The 22,870-nt window shown below is 39.8% G+C and overlaps 1 protein-coding gene across 8 annotated transcripts in view; it reads right to left on the reverse strand.

Moving 5' to 3' along the window:
- OLA1 (Obg like ATPase 1) overlaps positions 1-22,870 on the reverse strand; it is a 92,658-nt gene that overhangs the window by 46,447 nt on the left and 23,341 nt on the right. For 7 of the 8 annotated variants that reach the window (XM_083411985.1, XM_083411983.1, XM_083411982.1 and 4 more), the window contains one exon: positions 3,540-3,715. In XM_083411985.1, the coding sequence (XP_083268111.1) occupies positions 3,540-3,715 (176 nt within the window). Of the gene's footprint in view, positions 1-3,539; positions 3,716-17,264; positions 17,284-22,870 lie in introns of those variants that run through there. The other variant, XM_083411988.1, reaches the window with a different exon arrangement.

A 22,870-nucleotide genomic window follows, 5' to 3' on the forward strand; every position in this document is an offset into this window, starting at 1 on the left:
ATGACATATTTAATAGCTTAACAGTAACATTTTAACACTACAATGAGAGGGTAAGATTTTTTAAATCATGAATGACAACCTAATCAAACAATAACATTGATAAGCAAGTTAAGGTACCCATTTCTAGTACATATATTCATGGAATAAAGGTGTGAGTTGGGAGCCAACAACAGCATTTCAGATAATTTTACATTTCTGGCTTTAGGAGGTGAGAGACATGGACTAAACTTCATTTCCTTTTTAAAAACAAATTCTAACTTACTGCCTTTGTTAACTAACAGTGTTTTCTATAAATACTTAATTATCCTAGTTAGCTTAACATTGCTTTAAACTAAAAGACAAATAACGTGATACTATGTTTTCACCCCCATCTTTAGACTTCGAAGTAATTATGTGCAGGAAGAAAGGTCTGTTCCTCCATGCTTAACAATGTGCATGTACTCTTTTTTTGGGGGGGGGCAGCCAGACTACAGGAGCATCATGAAAATAAAATCACATGCCACAGCAAAAATAATAATAAGAGAATTGGATGGCCAACTCTCTTTACTCTCTTTTTCAAAAAGAAGATGAACTGGCAACAATAGTGTAACCAAGCTTTCACATTCCAAACACACACCTTGAATGTTTTCCTGTTTACCCATGACTTTAAATATGTGTTTAAGGAAAGTATTGCCATTTCTGAACTTAAGATTTTGAAGCCACTGGCCTCATCCAACAGGTTCCTCATAACTCACCCAGTTTGGTATCATCTGCAGATCTGATGAGCATTCCCTCTCCTTCTCCATCCTATTCACTTATAAGGATGTTAAACAATGGGCCCAGGACAAAATTGTGCTATCACATCTCTCCGGGGTGACAGGGAGTCATTGATATTTGCTCGTACAGTCCATCAACCGGCCACAAACAGCAGTAGCAGCATCTAGCCCATATTCTACCAGCTTGTCAAAAATTTATCATGGGGGCCTTTTCAAAGTCTTGCCGAAATCAAAATAAACTACACCCCCATAATTTCCTTAATCTACCAGACTAGTAATTTTATAAAAAGGAAATTGTGTGTATATATGTGTGTTAGTATGGAGACATCAACAATTGTGTGCTATACACTGACAACTCCCTTGCAGTTTTCCCCTATATGTCTACGGGAACTTTCATCACCGTCCCACTTTCCCTCACTCTCCTGGTAGTACATGGAGTCATGCTGTCTAGCACCTCATTGCCGCCGCCCCCCCCCCCCCCACTTTGGCAGGAATCATTTAAATACCTTCTGAAGAAGCTTGGGAGACTCCTGTACATACTGTACTTCCAAACCTTTCTCATGTGCCTCTGCCAAAAGTCCAAATCCAACTTCTGCCAAATGTCCTTGCCCTTGAAAGTAAAGACCAGGCAGAAGGTATATCAGGGTCCACTGGTAGGTGTCCAGGTGATTTTGCAGTTCATCGGCAAGAGTTTTGAATCCCAATTGTCTAACAGCAGCAACAACTAAAAGGCTTCCCAGACATGTGCTAAATCAGGCTGCTGGAACTTACAAATGTTGAAGAGAATGGAGTTTAGTTCTGGAGTAAGCAGGTGCTCAGAGCGATCCTGCCCTTAATTCTTAGAGTTGGGTAGAATTCCATAAGTGCAAGCATTTCTGCCTTCCCAGTGGAACAATCTTCCCTCTTCTATGGGCTGTTCTGGGGGTTCTCCCCTCCCTCCAGTACAGATTTGGGAGATGGGACAGCAGCTGCACAAAGGAGGAAGCAAATGGGGAAAGCCCCTTGCACGAGCAGGACTCCTTGAGCTGGAGTTAGTTGAATCTGGACCACAGTCTGCCCATCCCGGCATAAACCATGTTCTAAGAATTCAAACCTTTCCCAATGATACCAAATTCATAGCCAGTATTCTCTCTCTTCCTTAGACATAACCTTCAACAGGAAAAGTGACAAAAACACCACCCATGCCCCAATATTCTTCCTTTTCCTACCCAGAGCCAGGGGCTTGTAACACTGTGCCTAGCTGGAGTATTTGTTCCCACATGGATCCACAGGAAGGGATAACAGTCAGTAGACTGCAGACATTTTGAATGCACACACCTGGGAGACCACAAACATCCCACAACTTGTCAGGAGGACAAACTACTGTCTCGGTCCCTCTCAGTAGTGGGGTCACCAACTACCACCACAAATCTCCTCTTCGGAGCAGAAACAAGAGTCCTTCTATCTCCAGAGGTCTTCAAATCCTCCTTCATGTTTTCCAAGTGGTCTGGAAACAATGTCCATGGGAAGGCCCTGGAATCAATTCACCGCTTCAAAGACACAATTGTCTTGTTCCTGTTTGTAGCATTTTACCATGTTCTGCCACCTGCACTGGTTTTCTTCTTCTTTTTAGAAACTACCCTGTCCCATTGTCCTTTCAGAAGCACTAAAATTATAGGGTTTTCTCGATTTTTAACTGTGGTGAGCAAAATTTTAAATACGCAGAGAGGATATTATGTTATTTATAGCAATTTATTTGAATTTAGATTGTGACTACATCTAGATTTCTAACCTCAAACAGCCAGGCTGACAGCCTTACTTACCTGGATATATACAATCACTTATATTAATCCAATTAACAATGTGATTAATAAAGAAATTCTGCATTAAGGTATCCTTTCACCTTCATGGAACTCAATCTATAGCTCAGTAGTGTTCATGTTACTATACCACTTTCAATACTTAAACTACAGTGAATACAACTTGATGTTCTAAAATATTTAATGAGAAACTTATATGTGAAATCAGATGCAATAACCGTATTAGATTGTATTATTGGAAATGTGAGCATGAAGATGTTCACACAAATGAATTTCCTCTTCCTACTGCACTCCCAAAAAATCCACTCTTAAAGCTTGGGGGAGCCTCTAAAATGTGTGGGATGAATATGAGAGCTGCACAAAATTTCAGTCGCCCCTCCTTCATTCCAGTGGGTCTCCTGAGCTTCAGGAGTGGCTTTCTGGGAGGCAGAGGAAGGGGTGCTTGCAATTCTATTGATAAAACCTATTGTGTACTCTGGAATTGGTATACAAATACATATCATACAAAGACCAAATTTTAGATACATAAATAACTAAAGAAATATGAATAGAAGACCAGAACATATGAGGAGTGTTTTTGCAAAATACAGTGTGGAAAGTATAGAGACCAGAACAATTATGATTTCTCCTAAAATACATTAAGTAGTAGAATCGGAAACTGAGGATGAAAACACTGATACAGCATTTCAAAGCAATTTAATTTCTTGGGGGAAACTGTATAGGCATATCAAATGGTCTTTGCTATTGAACTGTTTTACGCAGTCACCATTTATATATGCAACTAGAATTGAGGTAACTAACACATTGCAACATGGCACGTACTAGATGGAATAATTTTGAGGCAGAAAGTTGAGGTGTCTTAAAACTGAGACTAGCACCTTTTTCCCAGTACAATAAAGCCTGCAGCTGATAAGCACCATGCCTGTATAAAATCATTCCTGCACTGGAAAAAAATCTTTTAAAAATTGAAGATATTCTTACTTACATATTCAGGTTTTAATTTCTTGTCACCTCCTCGTACAGCCACTTTTTCTAGTTTGTCTATAATGGGCATGATCATTTCCTCATCTTTTAGCCTAAGTTCTTCATGTATTATTTCAATGTCACGAACAGGTGCAACGCTTCCTTCGATGTGTGTGATATCATCATCATCAAATGATCCTTTGAGGGGGAGCAAAATTCAGATGTTAAGCAGTATTCTGAGTGGAGGGGGGATGACGACAAAAGAAAGATACACAAAGTAGAAACAATCTACCAGTCATAGGCACCAGGGCAGAGCAAAACTTAATTACAAGCATTTTAAGTGTTTTTCAAACAAGAAATCTGTCAGTAATTTTCAGTATCGGGGTCACTGCATCTTACAATGTATTAGAGGTAGCCAAATAAAAGTATTTTTTATATAGCACTTAATAAATAAATGGTTCAGAATAATACAGGAACATTTTAAGTCACTCATTAGATACAGTAAACATTAGAATTGCTATGAAGTTTATGTCAAAGAATTCTGAAGTTCTACACACTACTAATGGGTTTCCAAGGGAAACAGGGTTTACAAAAAAGGGGGGAGGCCTGAAATCATCTGGCAGACCTCTTCTCTGCTTCAAACTACTTTATCACTATGGTTCTGACGGTGATTAGATAATGAACCACTCAGACACACAATTTACACAGCAGCTAATTTCATCGGTCTGATTTGAGGGTATGGTTTTTAGGGGGCCATCAAAGAAGCAGATGAAGGTGCATTTGTCATATATGAGTGACAACCATTCACACTATCTCAACAAAATGGTGCTGGCCCTTATTAGAAACACATGCTATTATCACATATTTAAAGTGCAGTTGAAGCCATAATTTCAAATTGCCAATGGAAACATAAGGGTAAAACAACCAGATATTACTGAAGCATGTGTACTGACTTTATGCCCCTCTAAAGACATAATGTGGCAATGTAATTCAACTGAGATACTCTTGAGTTATCAATAAATAATAGCATGAAAACAAAAATTAAAAATATGTCTTAGTAGCAAACTATAATTTAAAAATTTAGACCTAGTCATGAATTAATGCGCAACATAAATTTTAGGCACTATTTAGTAACAATCCCACTGACTCTAGAAATGAGGCTTTAAAACATTTTAAAGAATGAATGCTAGCTACTGTATTTTCATATGAGGTCATAAAAAATAAAGGAACATCTACTACATATTTTTAGAGAGATGCAAGTCTACCATATTTTGAGACAATTCACACATCACTTTCCCCTCACATGGGGAATGTCACAATACTTACACCTCAGGACCCATGGAACAGTAGAGCTAAAAAAAATTTGTCCTAATCATTAACAGCAGCTTCTCAATTAGCATACTGAGGGCAAATCAGATGCATTTTGCCATGTGGACATTGAAAGGTACAACATTGTTCAAAGGCAAAAATCCCAGTAAGTGTTTCTTCTTTTGGAATATCTCTATTTTTTACCTTCTCCCTCTCTCTGTTGATGTTAACCTGGACCATAGCCTTAGAAGTATCATCTGCCATTTTAACTTTTGTAATATTCTATGCCGCTTTCTCACACACATTAATTTCTGTGAATTCCATGGTCCTTCTAAAATTTTTGCTCATCATATCTAGCGAATTTTCATTCTTTATCATCTGCTCCATCGCCTACCAATTGTTTTTCACACTAAATTTAAAATATTCCTCCTGATCTTCAAACATGTTTATTCTTATTTATTACTGTTAATAATAATAATAATATCGCCCTTTATCCAAGGACCACAGGACAGTTCCAAGTGCAAAAAATCACATAGCATAGCAACTTTCACAAATGAATCAAAAAATCACGTTGTTTTTTTTAAAAAAAAAACAACTCAACAGCTTTTGGAGTGTTCTGGTTTTTACTTTTTAAAATATGGCAACCCTAACACACACACACACACACACAGAGAGAGAGAGAGAGAGAGAGAGCTTAAAAGGCCATAGATTATTTAATTTAGTGAATTCCTCTTTTAGGGAAGTTTTTAATGTTTGATGTTTTTAATATTCTGTTGGAAGCCACCCAGAGTGGCTGGGGAAATCCAGCCAGATGGGTGTGGTATTATTATTATTATTATTATTATTAAGCCAAAGACCTGGAAGAAGAGGAATGTTTCTGCCTAGCACCTAAATATATGTAATGAAAACGCCAGGCAAGCTTCACTCTGGAGAACATTCAGGAAGCCACCACAGAAAAGGCCCATTCTCATGTTGCCACTCTCCGGATCTCTCATGGAGGCGGCACATTTTGAAGGGCTTCAGATGATGATCACAGGGTCCTGGTCGGTTCATATGGGAAGAGGTGATTCTTGCTGTATTGTGGTCCTGAGCCATTTAAGGCTTCATAGGTAAAAACCAGCCCTTTGAATTTGACCCGGAAACTAACAGGCAGCCAGTGCAATCAAGTCAGAATTGGCGTTATATGCTCAAACTGTCTTGTCCCAGTGTTAGCTGTTAGTTTTCTGTATTTACTCTTTTCATTCTTGTAATTGTGCATAAACCACCCTGGGATGATTTGGTGAAGGGTGAAATTAATAATAATAATTGTTATTATTATTACATATTTTGTTATCAATGTATTATAATAATAATTGCAGGTTATTATATATTACTGAAGAAATAATAACAGCATTCTTAAACATTTATTTATACTAATGAACAACTGTAATAATAATTTTCTTTAACATTTTATTTATACAAATGAACTGCTAGGGTCTAGCTTAAATATGTATAGTAATCACAATGTACAATTTTAGGAGAGCTTACACTAACAAATTGCTGAAACTATTTTCTCATTTGTGAAAACAAAACAAAAACAACAAAAACAACCAACAGCAAGTGAAATCTTATCAGCTAACCACAGAAGAGATAATAGGCTGCAAATCCTCAGAACTTGCAACTTCACTCTCAGATTCCATGAGTAGATGCATTCTTGCCCCCTCCCCTTGCCTTTTCCATTCAACTAACACAGTCTAGCAGATTTGGTAAGACTCTTAAAGGTCCAACTCTCTGCCAGTTCAGGAAATGTACTAGTACTTCATCCTTGATCGATGGCCATCAAACCTTTCCTACATTTTGTGGCATTTCCCCACATATCCTGGAAATGTATTTTACAAACAAAAACAACTTCAGATTAGCAACTACTCAAACTAATGCCACCTGGCCAACAAAAGGCCTTGCCAGACTCCTTATGCACACAGCATATAGTGGTGGGAAAGCATCAATAGTTTGTGTCCCATTCCCATTTGGGGACAATGTGAATGTCCAGTGAAGAGGAGAGTGTATGCATTTAGTGCTGAATTCTTGAAATCACCCACCCAGCAAAAGAAGTCACAAGCCACCAGTTCAACTATCTTCCCAGAATTACCATATTTTTCCACGTATAACACGCCCCAGTTATAAGACGACCCCTATTTTGCAGGACTCCAAATTAAGAAAATGGGGGAGATTGCCCAGAGTTGTTAAGCTTTTTTTGAAGCTTTTTGGGGGGGAAGGATTGCCCAGAGTTGTTGGGCTTTTTTGGGAGGGTTGGATTGCCCAAAGTTGTTGAGATGGGGGGGGGGGCGCCGAAAATCGCTCACCTACCAGAACGCCACTGCCAATCTCACGCATTGCCAAAGACAAAAATCGTCTGCCCGCTCGCCACCAGCAGCCACCAATCACCCGCACAATTGCCTCAGTGGCAGCCAATCAACAACAGCCCTTGCCGCCAGTCACCTGCTCAATCGCCGCTGAAAATCTCCTGCTCGTGGCTCCAACCAATCTCCTGTGCCCCCTCTGCATTATCCGTGTATAAGACAACCGCCAATTTTGAACATTCTTTTCTACTGGAAAACACCTAGTCTTATACTCGGAAAACTACGGTATCTGCTGTTTATGAATCATATGCAAAATGTTTTACATCAAGCTTGTGTTTCTCTGAAGCCTGAGGAAGGAGGTGGTGTTATGCAGAAGGGTTGTGGCTTCATGACAAAGCAGCTGCTTCACATGCAGAAGACCCCCAAAATCTCCAGGTAGGGCTGGAAAGGACTCCTGCCTGAAATCCTAGAGAGCTGCTGCCAGTCAGCACAGACAACAATGAACTAGATGGATCAACAGGCTGACTAAGTATCAGGCAGCTTATTTAAGTGTTATTTCTAGACCAAAAAAAATGGCTTTTTAAAAACATAGTTAAACAAGGCTGAATGACTGTTAACAAGCGAGCAGTAAAGAGAAGTAAACTCTTTATTAGGAGGAGGGAACAGGATTTTCACAGCAGTGCCAGGCCTAATGAGCACAGCAAGTAATCTCCAGAGGGTCCCAGGCCCTCCCCTCCCAACTGCCTAAAGTCACCTCCTCTCCAGGGTTTTCCCTAAGCAATCTGAGACTGTGCCTATGTGACACGAATTTCTCCTCTGCCCTCTTCATGCCTCTCCTGGTTCTGGTAGACTAGTGGGGACAGGAGCTTGTCGCAGCAGGAGGGGGAGGCACCCATGCCGCTTCACTAGTCAAACTCATCTTGGCCTCCCTCATCCCACTCTACTGCATCAGCTTCTGATTCTGGACTTCTCTCTGCCACAGGCTCTCACTGATCATTAAGCCCTGTAACCTCTTCAGCTTCCAAACCTCCTCCTCCTCCCTGTTTTTGCCCTCTGACCACTCATTGTCGTCCCACCACCAATCCCCGGGCTCTGAGCCTTCTTCCCTTGAGGGTTCCGCAACTGGTTCCTTCCACCATTCCTTCAACCAGTCCCTGACATCAAATAAAACTTGCACTGATGAGTAGTGACCAATATACCATCTACAATGAGAACTGAGAGACTCCCCATCCTAGCCAGAGCTCTCTTCAGTACTCTAAAATCCAGGAATGCACTCCCAGCTACTGGATTAGATAGGGGAAATACATGTGCCGCATCTGGTTATACACATGGTCCTCCATCCAATACACAGTGTGCCACACTGGAACAGGGCAATAAGATAGTACTACAATGATATTATTACTTTATTCGTTACATTTGTAGCTCACATTCTACCAAATGCTGCTCAAGGTGGCTCCATGAGTAACTGCGGCACTTGCAACTTTTAGAAACAGAGCTCCAGAATATGGCCTTCAGGGTTCTGAAATCAAGAGTTGGTAAGAGGAACCATATTATAGTTCGGCACAACATCCAATGAACAGATGTACACATAATTAGAATACACATCATTCTCTGGAATATGTGTCCTGTGTCGATTGACAAAGCTGCCTTCTTTTTCTTTTTTACATTTGCAGAGAAGATCTGGAAAATATTGTCTGATATGCAGAAAGCACTGCAAGAGAATGCAGAACTAATCAATCAAATGAGTGGTGCTGTTGCTTCAAAGAGTACAAACTGCATTAGGTAGGACACTGAATACTGTATCATTCATATAAGCACTCAGTGAGTTCCATTTCTGGAAGCAAATGCTTGTCCAAACCTTTGAAGAGTAAGTTTTGTAAGATAACAGAGGAAGTCACAAACAAATTCACTGAACATTGCAACATTATAGTACATTATTACACTTCACACGTTTTGCATCTGTTGACATATAAAGCAGAAGTGGTGAACTGGATCTGTCCAGTAGGTCAGACTGTTATCTATCCCACCCCTTGCAGGCTAAATGTGACATAATAATGACAACAGCCAACACTTATTAACCCACATGATTTTAAATCCAACTATGCAAACAAATACACAGTCCACAGCACTGATCAGGTCTTGTGGGGCACTTCATAAGGGCTTCACAAGACCCAACGATCAGCTGATTGTCAGGTCTTATGGTGGCCATGTAAAGCACCCCACCAATGTTTCCAGGGTTCACACCTGGGACTTTCTGCATGTAAAGCAGTTGCTCTTTTACTGAATTACAGCCCCACCCATATCTCAGTGGTAGACTGTTGGGTGCAATTACAGTAAACCAAAATAGGTAGCTATCAGAGCACAGGCTATCTCTGTCCAGGAATGACTGTAGAATGGCAAACCAAATGAAGCTGAAAAAATGCACTCTGCATCACTGAAGCCACTTGAGCCTCCAGTGAGAAAGCTGTTCCTTAAATATTCCCATATAAAACAGATCATCTACCCAATTCTTTAAATAAATAAAAAATCAAAATTATATTATGAAGTTGAAATAGCAGTTCTGTAAAAAATACAAAAGAAAACCTATACAAAACAAGAAACTGGTTTCACAGCCGTTACCACCTAAAAGAAAGTACAATTTCTAGAGACAATGCAACAAACTGTATGTTACTATAAAACTGATGTGATACAAAGAGAATACAGTGGTACCTCTGGTTATGAACTTAATCTGTTCCGGAGGTGCAATCGTAACCGGAAACTGTTCTCAACCAGAGGCACGCTTTTGCCAATGGCGCCTCCGGCACGCAATTTCCGCTCACATCCTGGGGCAAAGGTAGCAACCAGAGCAACTACTTCCGGGTTAGCAGAGCTCGTAACCCGACGCATACGTAACCAGAGGTACCACTGCACAAAAAAAGGGTTATGAATATCAAATAAAGCCATATTTCACCAAGGTTTGCCATTCCCAGAATTGGCATAATATGATATAAATAACAAATGGCTGCCAAATGGAGGCAAACCCCATAGGTTTTGCTGCAACCTGAGATATCTGTAATTTATTAGTCTTTTTTTCAGAAATGAGGATAAAAATAACTTTATTAAACTAAATATTTAAAGAAAAATCTGAGGATTCTTTCCAGTCCTGTAATATGGTAGAACAAAATCTACTAACAGAAAACTTGCATGTTGTTTACACATTAAGTGCATATTGATAAAAGACATAATTTGGGGGTTTAAAGGCACTGGTAAAACTATTACTTCAGAGATTTCCTTCATCATCTTTTCCCAAAATGTGTATACATGTTTACAACACCGTCACATGTGCTAATAGCTTCCATTTTCATTACATCCCCTCACAACACATAGGGGAAACAAGTCTATTTATATGTGCAAGGTGGACTGGAGTCAAGAACCATCAACGGGCTATTTTAAAGAAGTTTTCTTGGATATTTGCAGAGACAGATCTAAAAGCGGGGTAAGCCACATCCCTCCATGCAAGGCTTTGTACAGTAACAGGCAATTATAATTCCTGTACACTCTGTACAAGCAAGTCCTGAGTTTGTACACTGAGAGTACAACTCTCAAATGCAAGAGCAATATTCTGCCTCTTGGAGGACACAGTCACAAGAGAAGGAAGAAGGATTCAATGACTGATGTTCCTGTGACACAGACATAGAAAGCACAAGTTTTCTTCCTGTTTAGGCTCAAAATTCCTAAGCAAGCCCCTATTGAAACCATGGAACCAGGCCTAATGTATGAAACGAAGAAATTATGTGAACATCTATAAAGGTCATCTTTATCTAACTAGGTGCAAGAACACCTTCCAACAACTATTCAAGGAAATCATTACAGATTTTAATAAACCAAATAAGCAACTCAATTCCATTTGATCTGAAATCCCAGCTTTGCATGGGCCACACAGTAAGTCTGCCTCAAAAGAGTACTCTTGTAGTTCGTTTGACCCCTATCAGATAGCAAATTCCCTTTCTTGCATCATTGCCAGGAGCAAACATTTCCAGCATCCCACCTCACACCAACTCCAGTTTGTCTTCATCACTTTACTCCTTTGATCTTGATAAAATGTTGAGGAGCAGTCTCAATGACTGTGCATTCCTCCTCCTTTCCTTGCCCAATTCATGATTCACCTAAGCAGAACTTTTAAATAACCACAAATATTCAGCAGCAACACTTTCTTTACACGGAGTTCTTTCCTTACTCTATGCAGCTTTATTCAGGGCCTTTTCCCCATCCTTAAGGACCACACCTCACCAACAGCACTTTTTTTCTCAATCACAGGCTGAATTTTCTCTTTCTGCACTATAGTAAAAGCACCATGATCTTCTAAGACACTCTTAGCAGTCTACCTTGCTTCTCCCCACCCCCATATTTTAGTATGGCAAAATCTATCTACATTTTGTATGCACACTTTAAATTATAAGTTGCCTTCAGATATATTCTACAATATGCACACTCTTCTGCCATTTCTTACACCGTCCATATGACAATTATTTCAAAACATCCAGAGATTTTGCCAGTGCTTATGTTATACCTGTCAAGATCTGATGACTCTATGTTATGTATTCCTCTGAACAGAACCACTACACTTAGTTACAGGCTATCATCAACCAATTCATTCTCTTGCTAAAATCAAGTCATCCAATTACTCCTTGACTAATCAAGGCTGTTTTGGCTTTTTCTTTTTTCAAAAGGTACTCAACAGCATAAACAGTTCACTTACAAGAAATGGAAAGGGGCTAATCAGCAGAATTATTGTTTTGCTGCTACAATTTGCAGTATTTAAATGCAGTTGCTGATTGGACTGAAAGTTTTATGATACAGCACAGGAAACTAGTTTGACTTAAATATGAAGGAGCCTGTGCTTTGTCTACTGTGGAAAGTAATGCAGAAAACTAAAATAATATGTGCACCAATTCACTTTTGAGATTTATGTCTCTAAGCAAACATGGAATAAATAACTGTTATGGTCCAATAGACAAATCTGCTCTTTCACATTTTTCTAAACATGTCCCTTTTACCTACCAATTTGCTTATTTCACTTTTAAACTTTCATTAGAAAGAAACTGGTCTCTTTCTTTTGATACATTCTGTAGATGAAAAAATACCAATTCAGCTACAAAACATTAGCCTGCAATGTAAGTATACTGTAGATTCTATATATACCTTGGGAAAGCTCAGCAACATAGGAGCCAACACCTAGGGGCTATGGGGGCTTGATCCCCCAATAAAATGTTTGAGGGGGCTGGGCCCCCACAAAGTTGATGGGCATTCCCATTCAAATTGTGTGTGGGCATTGCCTCATGTGATGCAGGGGTGAGGCTTACCTGGGCCACCACAATATTTTTCTCAAGTTGGCACCCCTGCTTAGCGAGCATGAGGGATGAATTGCTCTCTGACAAACAAATGACCTGTAACCTGTGGCTATTGATGCAGAGGCATAGGAGTTGCCTGGCTGGATATCTGGACTCTCACAGAAGGAGAAATGTGAAAATGAAACCACAAGCTGGGATCCAGAGGCAATCAAGCAGACCTCTGTTTGCACAGGAAGGATTTCCTGGCTTCTATTCTATTCCTCGTCCCCCCAAAAACACCCCACTTGATGCTCCACCTAAAATGGTGTAGGATGGGCTACAGGGGGCTGTAGAAGAATGGGAAAACTGGAGGAATTTGGCATGCCTGTATTGTACAAGTGCTTTTCTGATCATGCAAAAGACATCTAGATCCAAGCAGCATTCGAATTTGCCAGACTCCAGTAGCATTTTGCAACTGGCAACCGGCCTTTTGTGACTCGTTGGAGATGTCAGGTGTCACCCTTGAAGCCTAGCATCTCCACCTGCCTGGCTGCAGTCAGCTGGTCTGCCGGGCACAATGGCAGCAAGAGACACACATCTTTTGCTGCAGAACTATCCCCGCCAAACAGCTCTTCACTGCTCTGCCAGGTGAATCAGGTGTTTGGCAGGGTACAGAGGTAGCAAAAGCCTCTTTTTCCTACCGTGCTACCCTGCTGACCACCTGATGCACCACCACCAGCAACAACAACAACAATAGGTCCCTAGACCTTTTGTTTTGGTGCCCACAACCTAGGTCCCAGGAGCCACATGGTTCCTAGCATTCCTACCCCAGTTTCTAATATTGGATTCAAGGCCTGGAAAGTATTTATGCAAGTTCTTTGCTCTTGCTTCAACTCTGCCAAAAAAGAGAAAAGCTCATTCTTGGTTTAATCAGGTAATAGGCAGAAAACACTGGCTAAGTGACCTGAACTACTTTCCCAGCATTTCTGTCCATTTTTGCTTTGGCTTCCTCTTGATGAAGCCAAATTTATTCCCCCTAACTCATCAGTAATTAAAGGAAAAGGGACCCCTGATCGTTAAGTCCAGTCGGGGACGACTCTGGGGTTGTGGCGCTCATACTGGCTGAGAGAGTCAGCATTTGTCCGCAGACAGCTTCCAGTAATTGGGAAAGATAAAACACTGGCTGCTCAGTCCAATTGCTAGTATTACGATGCACCTGTTCAATAAACTTTTAAAAACCTGCTCAAAACTTTCAATTGAAAGGAGGGAATGCCTTCTCTCAGCCTAACACACTATCTTCCCAGAATTGTTTGATAAAAGTATAGAATTGAGACTAGAATAAACTTCGTGGGAGATAATATTGTGAAGTCAGAGTGGAAGTCTAGCTTTGATTCCATGACAATAAATTTCTATGTAAAGAGGATAACACATAAACATATGCTGAAAGAATTAAAAGTCAATTTATGCAATCTCTACTTCAGCATTTTGTAAGAATGAACATTTTTTTTCAGTTAGAGGCATGCATGTCAACAAGTTAAATATATAGCTGAAAAAGAAAATTCTCTTGACAAATGCCTTCGGGAGAATAATTTTTCAAATACTTTATAACTTTGGTTCTACAGTGCTTCATAAAACACTAACTAGTTGTAATCATTTGCAGTGTAATTGTGGACATTTATATGCTTTTCTTATGCACAGAACATAGCTATTAAGAGCTGAATGGTGACGGTGTGAAGTATAGGTTAGATTGGGTGAAATTAAAGCAAATTACTCAGGGATGTGGAATTCTGAAAATAGAAACAGTCAATGATTTGCAACCCTCTTGATGATCAGCTTCATAGAACCCTAAATGGCAAGAACTTACATATTTTAAAGTTAACTAGATATTTTTTTCAATATTATGTATAAATATAGTTTAAATGGAAGTACTCAGTGACTTTGGAAATAATCATTTTGTTTGATTTACAAGTCCTGTTTAGAGTTTGTGCCACTAAAGCATATTTTAATTCTCAATTTTTCACTGGTGCTAATGAACTAGTAACTTATAGTGTGTGCAACTTATATATATCTATATATCTATACACACACACATACAAACACACACATTTTATATGTAATGTACATACATTATACACAGAGACAGACAGACACACACACACAGAGAGAGAGAGAGAGAGAGAGAGAGAGATTATTCTAATGTTAACTGAAATTCTATTAGATTGTAATAACCTTTAGGGAGGATCAAGGGACCCAGCCAGTGACAAATAAGAAACACACAAGAACTAGGACAAAGGCTCTGAAGTGCTTCCAAGTAAATATGTACTGTATAGGTTTGAGTGATAGCAATGCTAGCTTACTCACCCACCCACCCCATCTACCATCATCTTGCAAGGATCAAAGAGGATCTCTTTGTCCCCATTCCCCCTACTTTTATGAACGGTAAGACTAATAATAAAAAAAGGTAAAGGTACCCCTGCCCGTATGGGCCACTCTTGACAGACTCTAGGGTTGTGCGCCCATCTCACTCAAAGAGGCCAAGGGCCAGTGCTGTCCGAAGACACTTCCGGGTCACGTGGCCAGCGTGACATCGCTGCTCTGGCGAGCCAGAGCCGCACACGGAAACGCCGTTTACCTTCCCGCTAGTAAGCAGTCCCTATTTATCTACTTGCACCCAGGGGTGCTTTTGAACTGCTAGGTTGGCAGGCGCTGGGACCGAACAGCGGGAGCGCACCCCGCCGCGGGGATTCGAACCGCCAACCTTTCGATCGGCAAGCCCTAGGCACTGAGGCTTTAACCCACAGCGCCACCCGCGTCCCACAAGACTAATAATATGCAAGTACTAAATTTATGTCAGAAATGCACTGCTGGTGAATGGGAAGAGCTTAGTCATCATGATAACTAACCCAGTTGTTCTCAAACCAGGGCAGGGCTAAAAGATAAAAATGCCTTCCTAATATGAAGTGGGGCACTAGCACAGGAGAACAATTTAGACCATGTGTGTATAAGTCAGAAGGAGATCCAAGATCTCCCAACCTCATTGGGATCATGGGCCTCTAATGGTCATTAGTTCAATTATCTCATATTGGAGATGAAGCAATAAGGTAGGGCACAGGAGCTATGCAGGGGGTAAAGTAGAGAGAGTAGAGTAACTGGATAATAATACCTGATTATGGGGAAGGGTTATCTAGCCATTTTGAAAGAGGGCACAAATTGAGTAAATTCTGCAATCGTTGCAAGTGCATAGACGTTGCATAGTGATCAACTGTGCAGATGCTAATAGTGGCATTTTCTTTTTAAGAAAGGGTGATGAGAACTAAGAAATACGCTTTTCTTGCTGCTGAAACATCTGAAAAGGTTGATCCAGTCAATAGTGAATGGCCTAGCAAATTCAAGCAGTCTCAACCAGAACTACAGTTTTTGCATGTTGCAATTAACTAGTTATCAACTTTGCAGCCTAAATGGAACTGTTGAGAGCATGATTGGGATCTGCCAATTAATCTGTAAAGGGAGATTTTGAAGTCTGGAAGATGCTTGCTTGGATCTTAAAATGTGAACAGCAAAAATCTAACGGAAGTAAACTTTTCTATCTTTTCCTCACCCCTGTGGTTCCCAAGTCTCCTGAAAAGCCTCGGTGGGGCGGCAGGATCTGCTACAGCCCCAAACCAGTAGGTGTCTCAATTTGGGCAACTTCCCACTCTCCCCAGCAGCAATAAGTCCATGACTGATCAAACACATTGTTCACGGTGGGCTTTCCTCAGATTAGGGAAATTAAGTACAAATTGTAATATTATGATAAAATATACAGGAAATTGCCAAGATACAAACCTACTTACATGTAAAGAGGAAAGTTGTGTTAAAGTCATCACCTTCTGTTAGTAATGGCATTATGTAACCATTTTGTTCTTTTGTTTGTATTTTGGAAACAATTTTTTAAAAATAAAATAAAAGGTTGCTTGAAGCAGAGAAGAAGGAAAACTTTCTTTCCATAAATTTATTTCCTTCCCTGATCGTAGGATCCGTCACTACCTTTTATATCATTGTGAATTGGCATCCTTTATATATAGATTTGATTTTGTTTCAGATTTCGTGTCCTGTTTTTATACCTCATTGTCTGAATTTACACTTGTAAACTACCCAGAGAACATGTGTTATTGGACAATATATAAATTAAATAAATAAGTGAATGTTAGCAAGTCAGCTGTGTAAGGAACACAGGTCCATCCTTCCTGATAACAGCAAACTGGGGGCTTTGCTAGCTGAGGTTCTTAGCTTCTCCATCTTGAACAACAAGATGCCAAATAACCAAAAACGTTTAAATCCTTGCTCAAGACCCCAACTCAATTGTAGTCTACTTCTTCATAAGCAGAATGTAACCAGCGTATTTCCTTGAAGGCCCAAGAACAATTGTGATTTGCTTGGTAATAGGGCTCATTCTAAATATTGTGTAGATCCTGAGTTACACTAAAATCACATTTTAGTAGTATTACAATTTTTTTTAAAAAAATATGTGATTATGAATACCCCACCCAATGCACACACCATATTCCCTTCATTCATTTAAAAAAGATTTTTGCCCAGATGGATGCTAGAAGACCGTATTTCCACTTCTATCCACTTTACATGCCACATCCATCATGGAGCAAATTTCTGTCTTTAAAAAGGCTTCCAGATAAAGCAGTTCTGTTCTCCCCCATTTAGTTGACTATATTTTTACAAGCACCAGACTTACAAACTAAGGTTTAGAAGCCATCTCATGCATATTGCTGTTGTCCCACATCATTCAGAACAAACCTTTTTAGATCGTTAACTACCACAGGAGTGCTGATTACACAGGCACCAGCAATTTCCTAACCAATGACCACCTGAACAATGATGTGTTCAGCTTCTCAGACCCTGAAGCCTTTCAAAGGTGAATCATTTCACAGTTTGGAACTAGATCGCCATAGCAACTTCCCTTTGAGGGTTTTAGAATCACCATCCAGTAATTCTATGATCATCAAGCTCGACCATTCCCAATGGTTCTTTTCACAGCAGATGGAAAAGGAAGCCTTGAAATTTTACAGTCTATTTCAAGCAATTCATCTGGCAGCCTATTAGAATTCAAAATATTTCGACCTTCAATCACAAAGCATGTTATCTGAAGCTGTGGTGATCTCAAGTCAAGACAAGCAGACATTTTAGTCTAATCATCCATGATGAGAAGAGACTGACAAAAAAAACTCTTAATTCAACCACCATCAAAATGCTTATTTTAACTGCATGCAAGTCTTTCAACAGGCAATGAAAACACACCATGCACCATTTTTATCACAATCATCTGTTCAAGGGAAATATGAATTCTGAATACTGACATGCATCTCTGCACTCTAAGCCTGCTTCTGTAAATGTTTCTTACAAACAGTAAAAAGGCTGTATTCATACCTCTCTTTAAAAACAAATGCACAGAAGCAAATAAATGAAAATTTCTATATACTAGATTTGGCTTAAAGCACTTAAAAAGAATTGAAATAATCAGTAAAATTCTGAAGGAGTTTGAATATGTGCCAGTAAAGTTTGTAAACTAAAGCATTAATAATGTTCCTAAGGCATTCCTCATATTGGTTTGCTTCTGAAAAGCAACATTTTTTTCTCTTAAGTACTGCAGCCATTAATTACTAAAGCAGTAAGTGTGGTAGGTGGCACATTCTTAACACTTTAGTCCAACATTAATAAAATCTACACAATAAACTTCACCAGATTTTGCTTAATTATTGAGAAATCTGCATTTACTGCTTAATAAAAAAATAGTTTTAAATTTTTAAATGTTTAAATCTTAGTAAAATATGCCAAGGACAAATTAAGAGAGATTCAAGTCCTAATATTTTTTTAAACAAATACAACAATAAACTATAAAATTTAATTACCCAGACTGAATAAGACCAAAAAGAGGTTTAACCAGTAACTGCCAATAAAATGAAATTGGTCTGTTCCTAATTATTAGCTTATGTTTGGACTAATATGCATTTGATCTGCATCTGTGTCTAGAACCCATATTAATCTGCACTGCAAACAGACTTGGGCTGGTTCAAGCAACCATTCAAGGCTTCATAAGCCACAGTTTGTTTATCTTACTCAGATTTAATAAGTCTAAAGGGAAGCTAAGGTAGTTTAACCACATGGGTCATGCCATGGTTTGTGAAGTTGGGTGTGACCACCTAGGCCAAGCATGGCTCTCTTGCAACTCCCCATCTCTCTTCTCACTGTGCACCAGCTTCTGAACCAAGATCTAAGACGGCAATAAGCCCGCGTTCAGAATTATTTCCATAATGAGCAACTCTGGCTTAATGCTTGACAGTTAACGAACCACGCAAATAAGCCATATTTATGAAGCCTGGAATGACAGTCTGAACCAGGCCCTAGACTCACTTTGATGCTATATTTTCTATGTGAGCCAGGCTGTGTTATATATGGCAAAAATGATACGATTTTTCACATAGAATTTTCATATGAAGTTCCAGAGGTTGCCTATTATAGATCCTTGCTGTGGAAATTCCCTGTAAAACCACATGCAGTTACTGTGACATACAAATACTTTTGTATCATGGGTACAATTGTGGAAATTATAAGCAGTGTTCACTCTTTGCTTACTGCTCTTGATTTGTTTTGGAGTTTAAAACCATAAGCCCAGGCTCAGATGACATAATGTGATGTGGTTTGCTGCTCCTGGCATGGCTAGGAGCAGAGAAGAAATGAAGCAATGACTTTTGAGAAGCATGCACCAATACACTTCCCATTCATATTAACAATAGTTAAACATTAACTATGGTTTAACATGATGTGTGAACACAGTCAGCACATCTTATTCTCTTTTGTTTTGCACTGTATATAGAAATCCGTTTTTGCTTAAAATATGAAGCAGAATAAAGGTAAAGGTAAAGGGACCCCTGACCATTAGGTCCAGTCGTGGCCAACTCTGGGGTTGCAGCGCTCACCTCACTTTATTGGTCGAGGGAGCCGGCGTACAGGTGGTCATGTGGCCATCATGACTAAGCCGCTTCTGGCGAACCAGAGCAGCGCACGGAAATGCTGTTTACCTTCCCGCCAGAGTGGTACCTATTTATCTACTTGCACTTTGACATGCTTTCAAACTGCTAGGTTGGCAGGAGCAGGGATCGAGCAACGGGAGCTCACCCCGTTGTGGGGATTGGAACCACCAACCTTCTGATCGGCAAGTCCTAGGCTCTGTGGTTTAACCCACAGCGCCACCCGCGTCCCCTCAAGCAGAATAGGATGAACCAAAAGGTCAAGAGCACAAACAGAACTGTGTTCTATAGGCCACAACTTTACAGGGGCACTCCAATATTGCAGACAGTCTGTAACTGCCAAGTCACCTATTAGGAAACCCAGGAGAAGGTACCATTTTTTTTGTTTACCTCTTCTGCAACCACCTAAATCTCACTGATTTGCTAAGACAGCCTCAACAATCCAGAAAGCTATTACAATTATTTCAAAACATACAGTAATGGAAGAATAATGAAAACAATATTCACTAGTTAATTGATAGTATAAAAAACTTCACTTAGCAGAGGACCAATGATGTTATAAAATATATGGATATTTTCAATTTCCAAATGGACAGAATTTCGCTTATGGAAAATCTACCTGTTAGGGAATTGAGACTTGGGCTGCAACCCTAAATCCCCTTACCTGGGAGTAGGCTCCAATTAATTCAGTAGGACTTACTTCTGAGTAGACATAGTTAGGAATGTACTGTTGATCTGTGAACTGCCTATTGTATAAGAAACTATGGAAGAACCAGACAATGTGCTGCCAGGGTATAATTTCTAGGGTAAAACATCACCAGCCCCTTTGCTACCAGCAGCAACACTCACAGTGCCTTACTCTTATATACATGCTCCATTTCACTCCATGTAAAGTAGCAGAAAAGTTAATACATGGAAATTTCAAAATAATTTCTCTAAAAATATTGATGACTGCACGTGTTTTTTTAATAGGAAAATCAGATTCTCCTTATTTGGCAGTGGTGAAGAATATTTGAACAAACAAAACAAAACAAGGAGGCCAATACAATGTATGTAACAAGGTTGTTTACGTTTTCCATTCTTGCTTACTTTTTGGAAGCTACTTTCTTAAATAAAATATTTTAAGGTCTTAGTTTTAAAAAATCTCAAAGCCACTCTCTGCAGATGTATCTTCAATCTCAATTGCAAAATTAAAGAACTTGCAATTGTTCTCACAATTCTGAGACATACATTGCTGCCCCACACAAATAGCACACAAATGTACACTGAAGCTAGCAGTTCTATATATTTATACAAACTTTTTCTTCTTCCACCACATTTGCCAGCATCCGCTGGTTTTACTTCTACAAGTACAGTAGATGACACTTTTACCACTGTAACATCACACTAAGCACACCACAAAAATAGGGAGAAACTATAGGAAATTGTACTCACATATGCTTAAAGCTTCCAACTAGTTTCAGGTTGTCATTTAGAAAACAATCAAAACAGGTAGTAACCTTGTTTGCATGCTCCTTTTAGGGTCTAATCACTGAAATCCTGTAGCGCTTTAGTGAACAAAATCACTGTGGGGGTTGTCAGGTCAATTCAGTTTGAAGGTGTACCTTTACCTTACTAAATGTACTTACACTGTACTTTCAGTTTGTAACAATAGCCTTAAAGAAGCCTAACAGCAATACTTTAAAAGGTTTCTTTAAAAATCAACAATAATTTGCTTGAAGATAGCAATTCTGTTCCATTAACACTCAAAGCTATTGTAGTTTTAAAATACAAAGGTAAAATGTAGTCTTCCACTCCCACCGCCGTTCTGGCAGCCAGCGCCACCCTAGTAGTTCCTGGGCGGCTTAATGGGTTAATTTACTAAACAGCAGTTTTAGAACCAGATTTAGTGTGCAATGTCTTCCACTTTCCAGCTTCAACTATTGCCTTTGATTATGTGGGACTAATGGCACTGCCCTACACTGCTCCTGACCATCGTCACCAGTTACGCTAACCATCACTGGAAGATTCAATTTCTGCTGTTTGGAGTTTTGTAGCATCTTGGCAATTCTGTTCCTACACACTGTTGCTGACCATTATTACTGATCATCTCCAGCAAAGTATGGGGCAGATGAAAAACATCAATGCCAGAGGGCGCTTTCCTACTTCCACAACCAAGAAAGCAAGAATACCTACTTCCTACTTCCACTACCAAGAAACCTGCTGGATATGCCTATGCCATAAAGCAAATCTAGAAACAATAAGTTGGTAACTTCCAAGCATGCTACAGAATCCCCCACACAGAAGATTGGCCTGCAAGATGGACATGTGTTAGCAGCTGAAGTGATATATGTTATATTCCCCACATTGGGGGAGGACAGAACCAACCTTGTTTTGTAGAGCTTTGGATTCCGAAATACACAAATACTTACTCACACAAGCACCTTCTGCAACCTGCAATGATTCACAGGACTCACATATAAAGCCTCAAAATCTTATGGTCGTATAGGGCAACTGTTTAGGCCTGCTGGAGGCTTGCTTTTAGCCAAAGTCAGCCTTCCTCAACTTGGTGTCTTCCAAATGCTGTGGACTTCAGCTCCCATCAGCTCCAGCTAGCACTGCCAATGATCAGGGATGATGGGAGCTGTACTCCAAAACTTCTGGAGGGCATCAAATTGGGGAAAACTGGTCTAGATTCTCCACTTTCTCCACACACAAAAATTGTTCTTAGCTTCTTATTTGACTGTATTTCATTAAAAAGACACCAGAACAAACTTGTAGAAGATTCCGATCATTTGATTTCATGCTTGGGGACATAAGAACATAGGAATCCACCTTATGCTGAGTTAGACCATTGCTCCATTGAGCTCAGTACGGTCTACACTAACTGGTAGCAGATCTCCAAGGTTTCAGATAGGGGTGTCTCCTAGCTGTACTTGGAGATGGTGAGGATGAAGCCTCAGACCTTGATATGCAAGGCAGATGTCTACCACTGAGTTACATTCCTTCTCCACTGTTGAATGTTTTCACTTGAGACACTCTTGGGCAGTGTTAGAAACTGAGATATGAAAGCTAGGAGCTAAATGGCACCTTAAACCTAGGTTATGGGCGCAACAATGGACTGTCTAGGCGCACTTTTTTATAACAAGAATTCAAAGCTAAAAATGAATGAACTGCAGCTAAAATATTGTGTTCATTTTTCACATGGTCTAGTCCTTCCCTCCCCACCCCAATAATATTATTAAGAGGGTATCTTCTCCAGTCTTCAGAGAGTAGCTGGAATTCGGAGGCAGAAAAGGTCCTCCCTTCCTTCCACTCTGCAGTTTTAATCTGAAATCTTAGGCACAGTACTGTGCCCAGAGCTCAGAAACTGCTCGCGCTAATGAAATTCCCTGT

This window comes from Podarcis tiliguerta (genome assembly GCF_965153285.1).
Source record: "Podarcis tiliguerta genome assembly, chromosome: 1".
Lineage (NCBI taxonomy): Eukaryota > Metazoa > Chordata > Lepidosauria > Squamata > Lacertidae > Podarcis > Podarcis tiliguerta.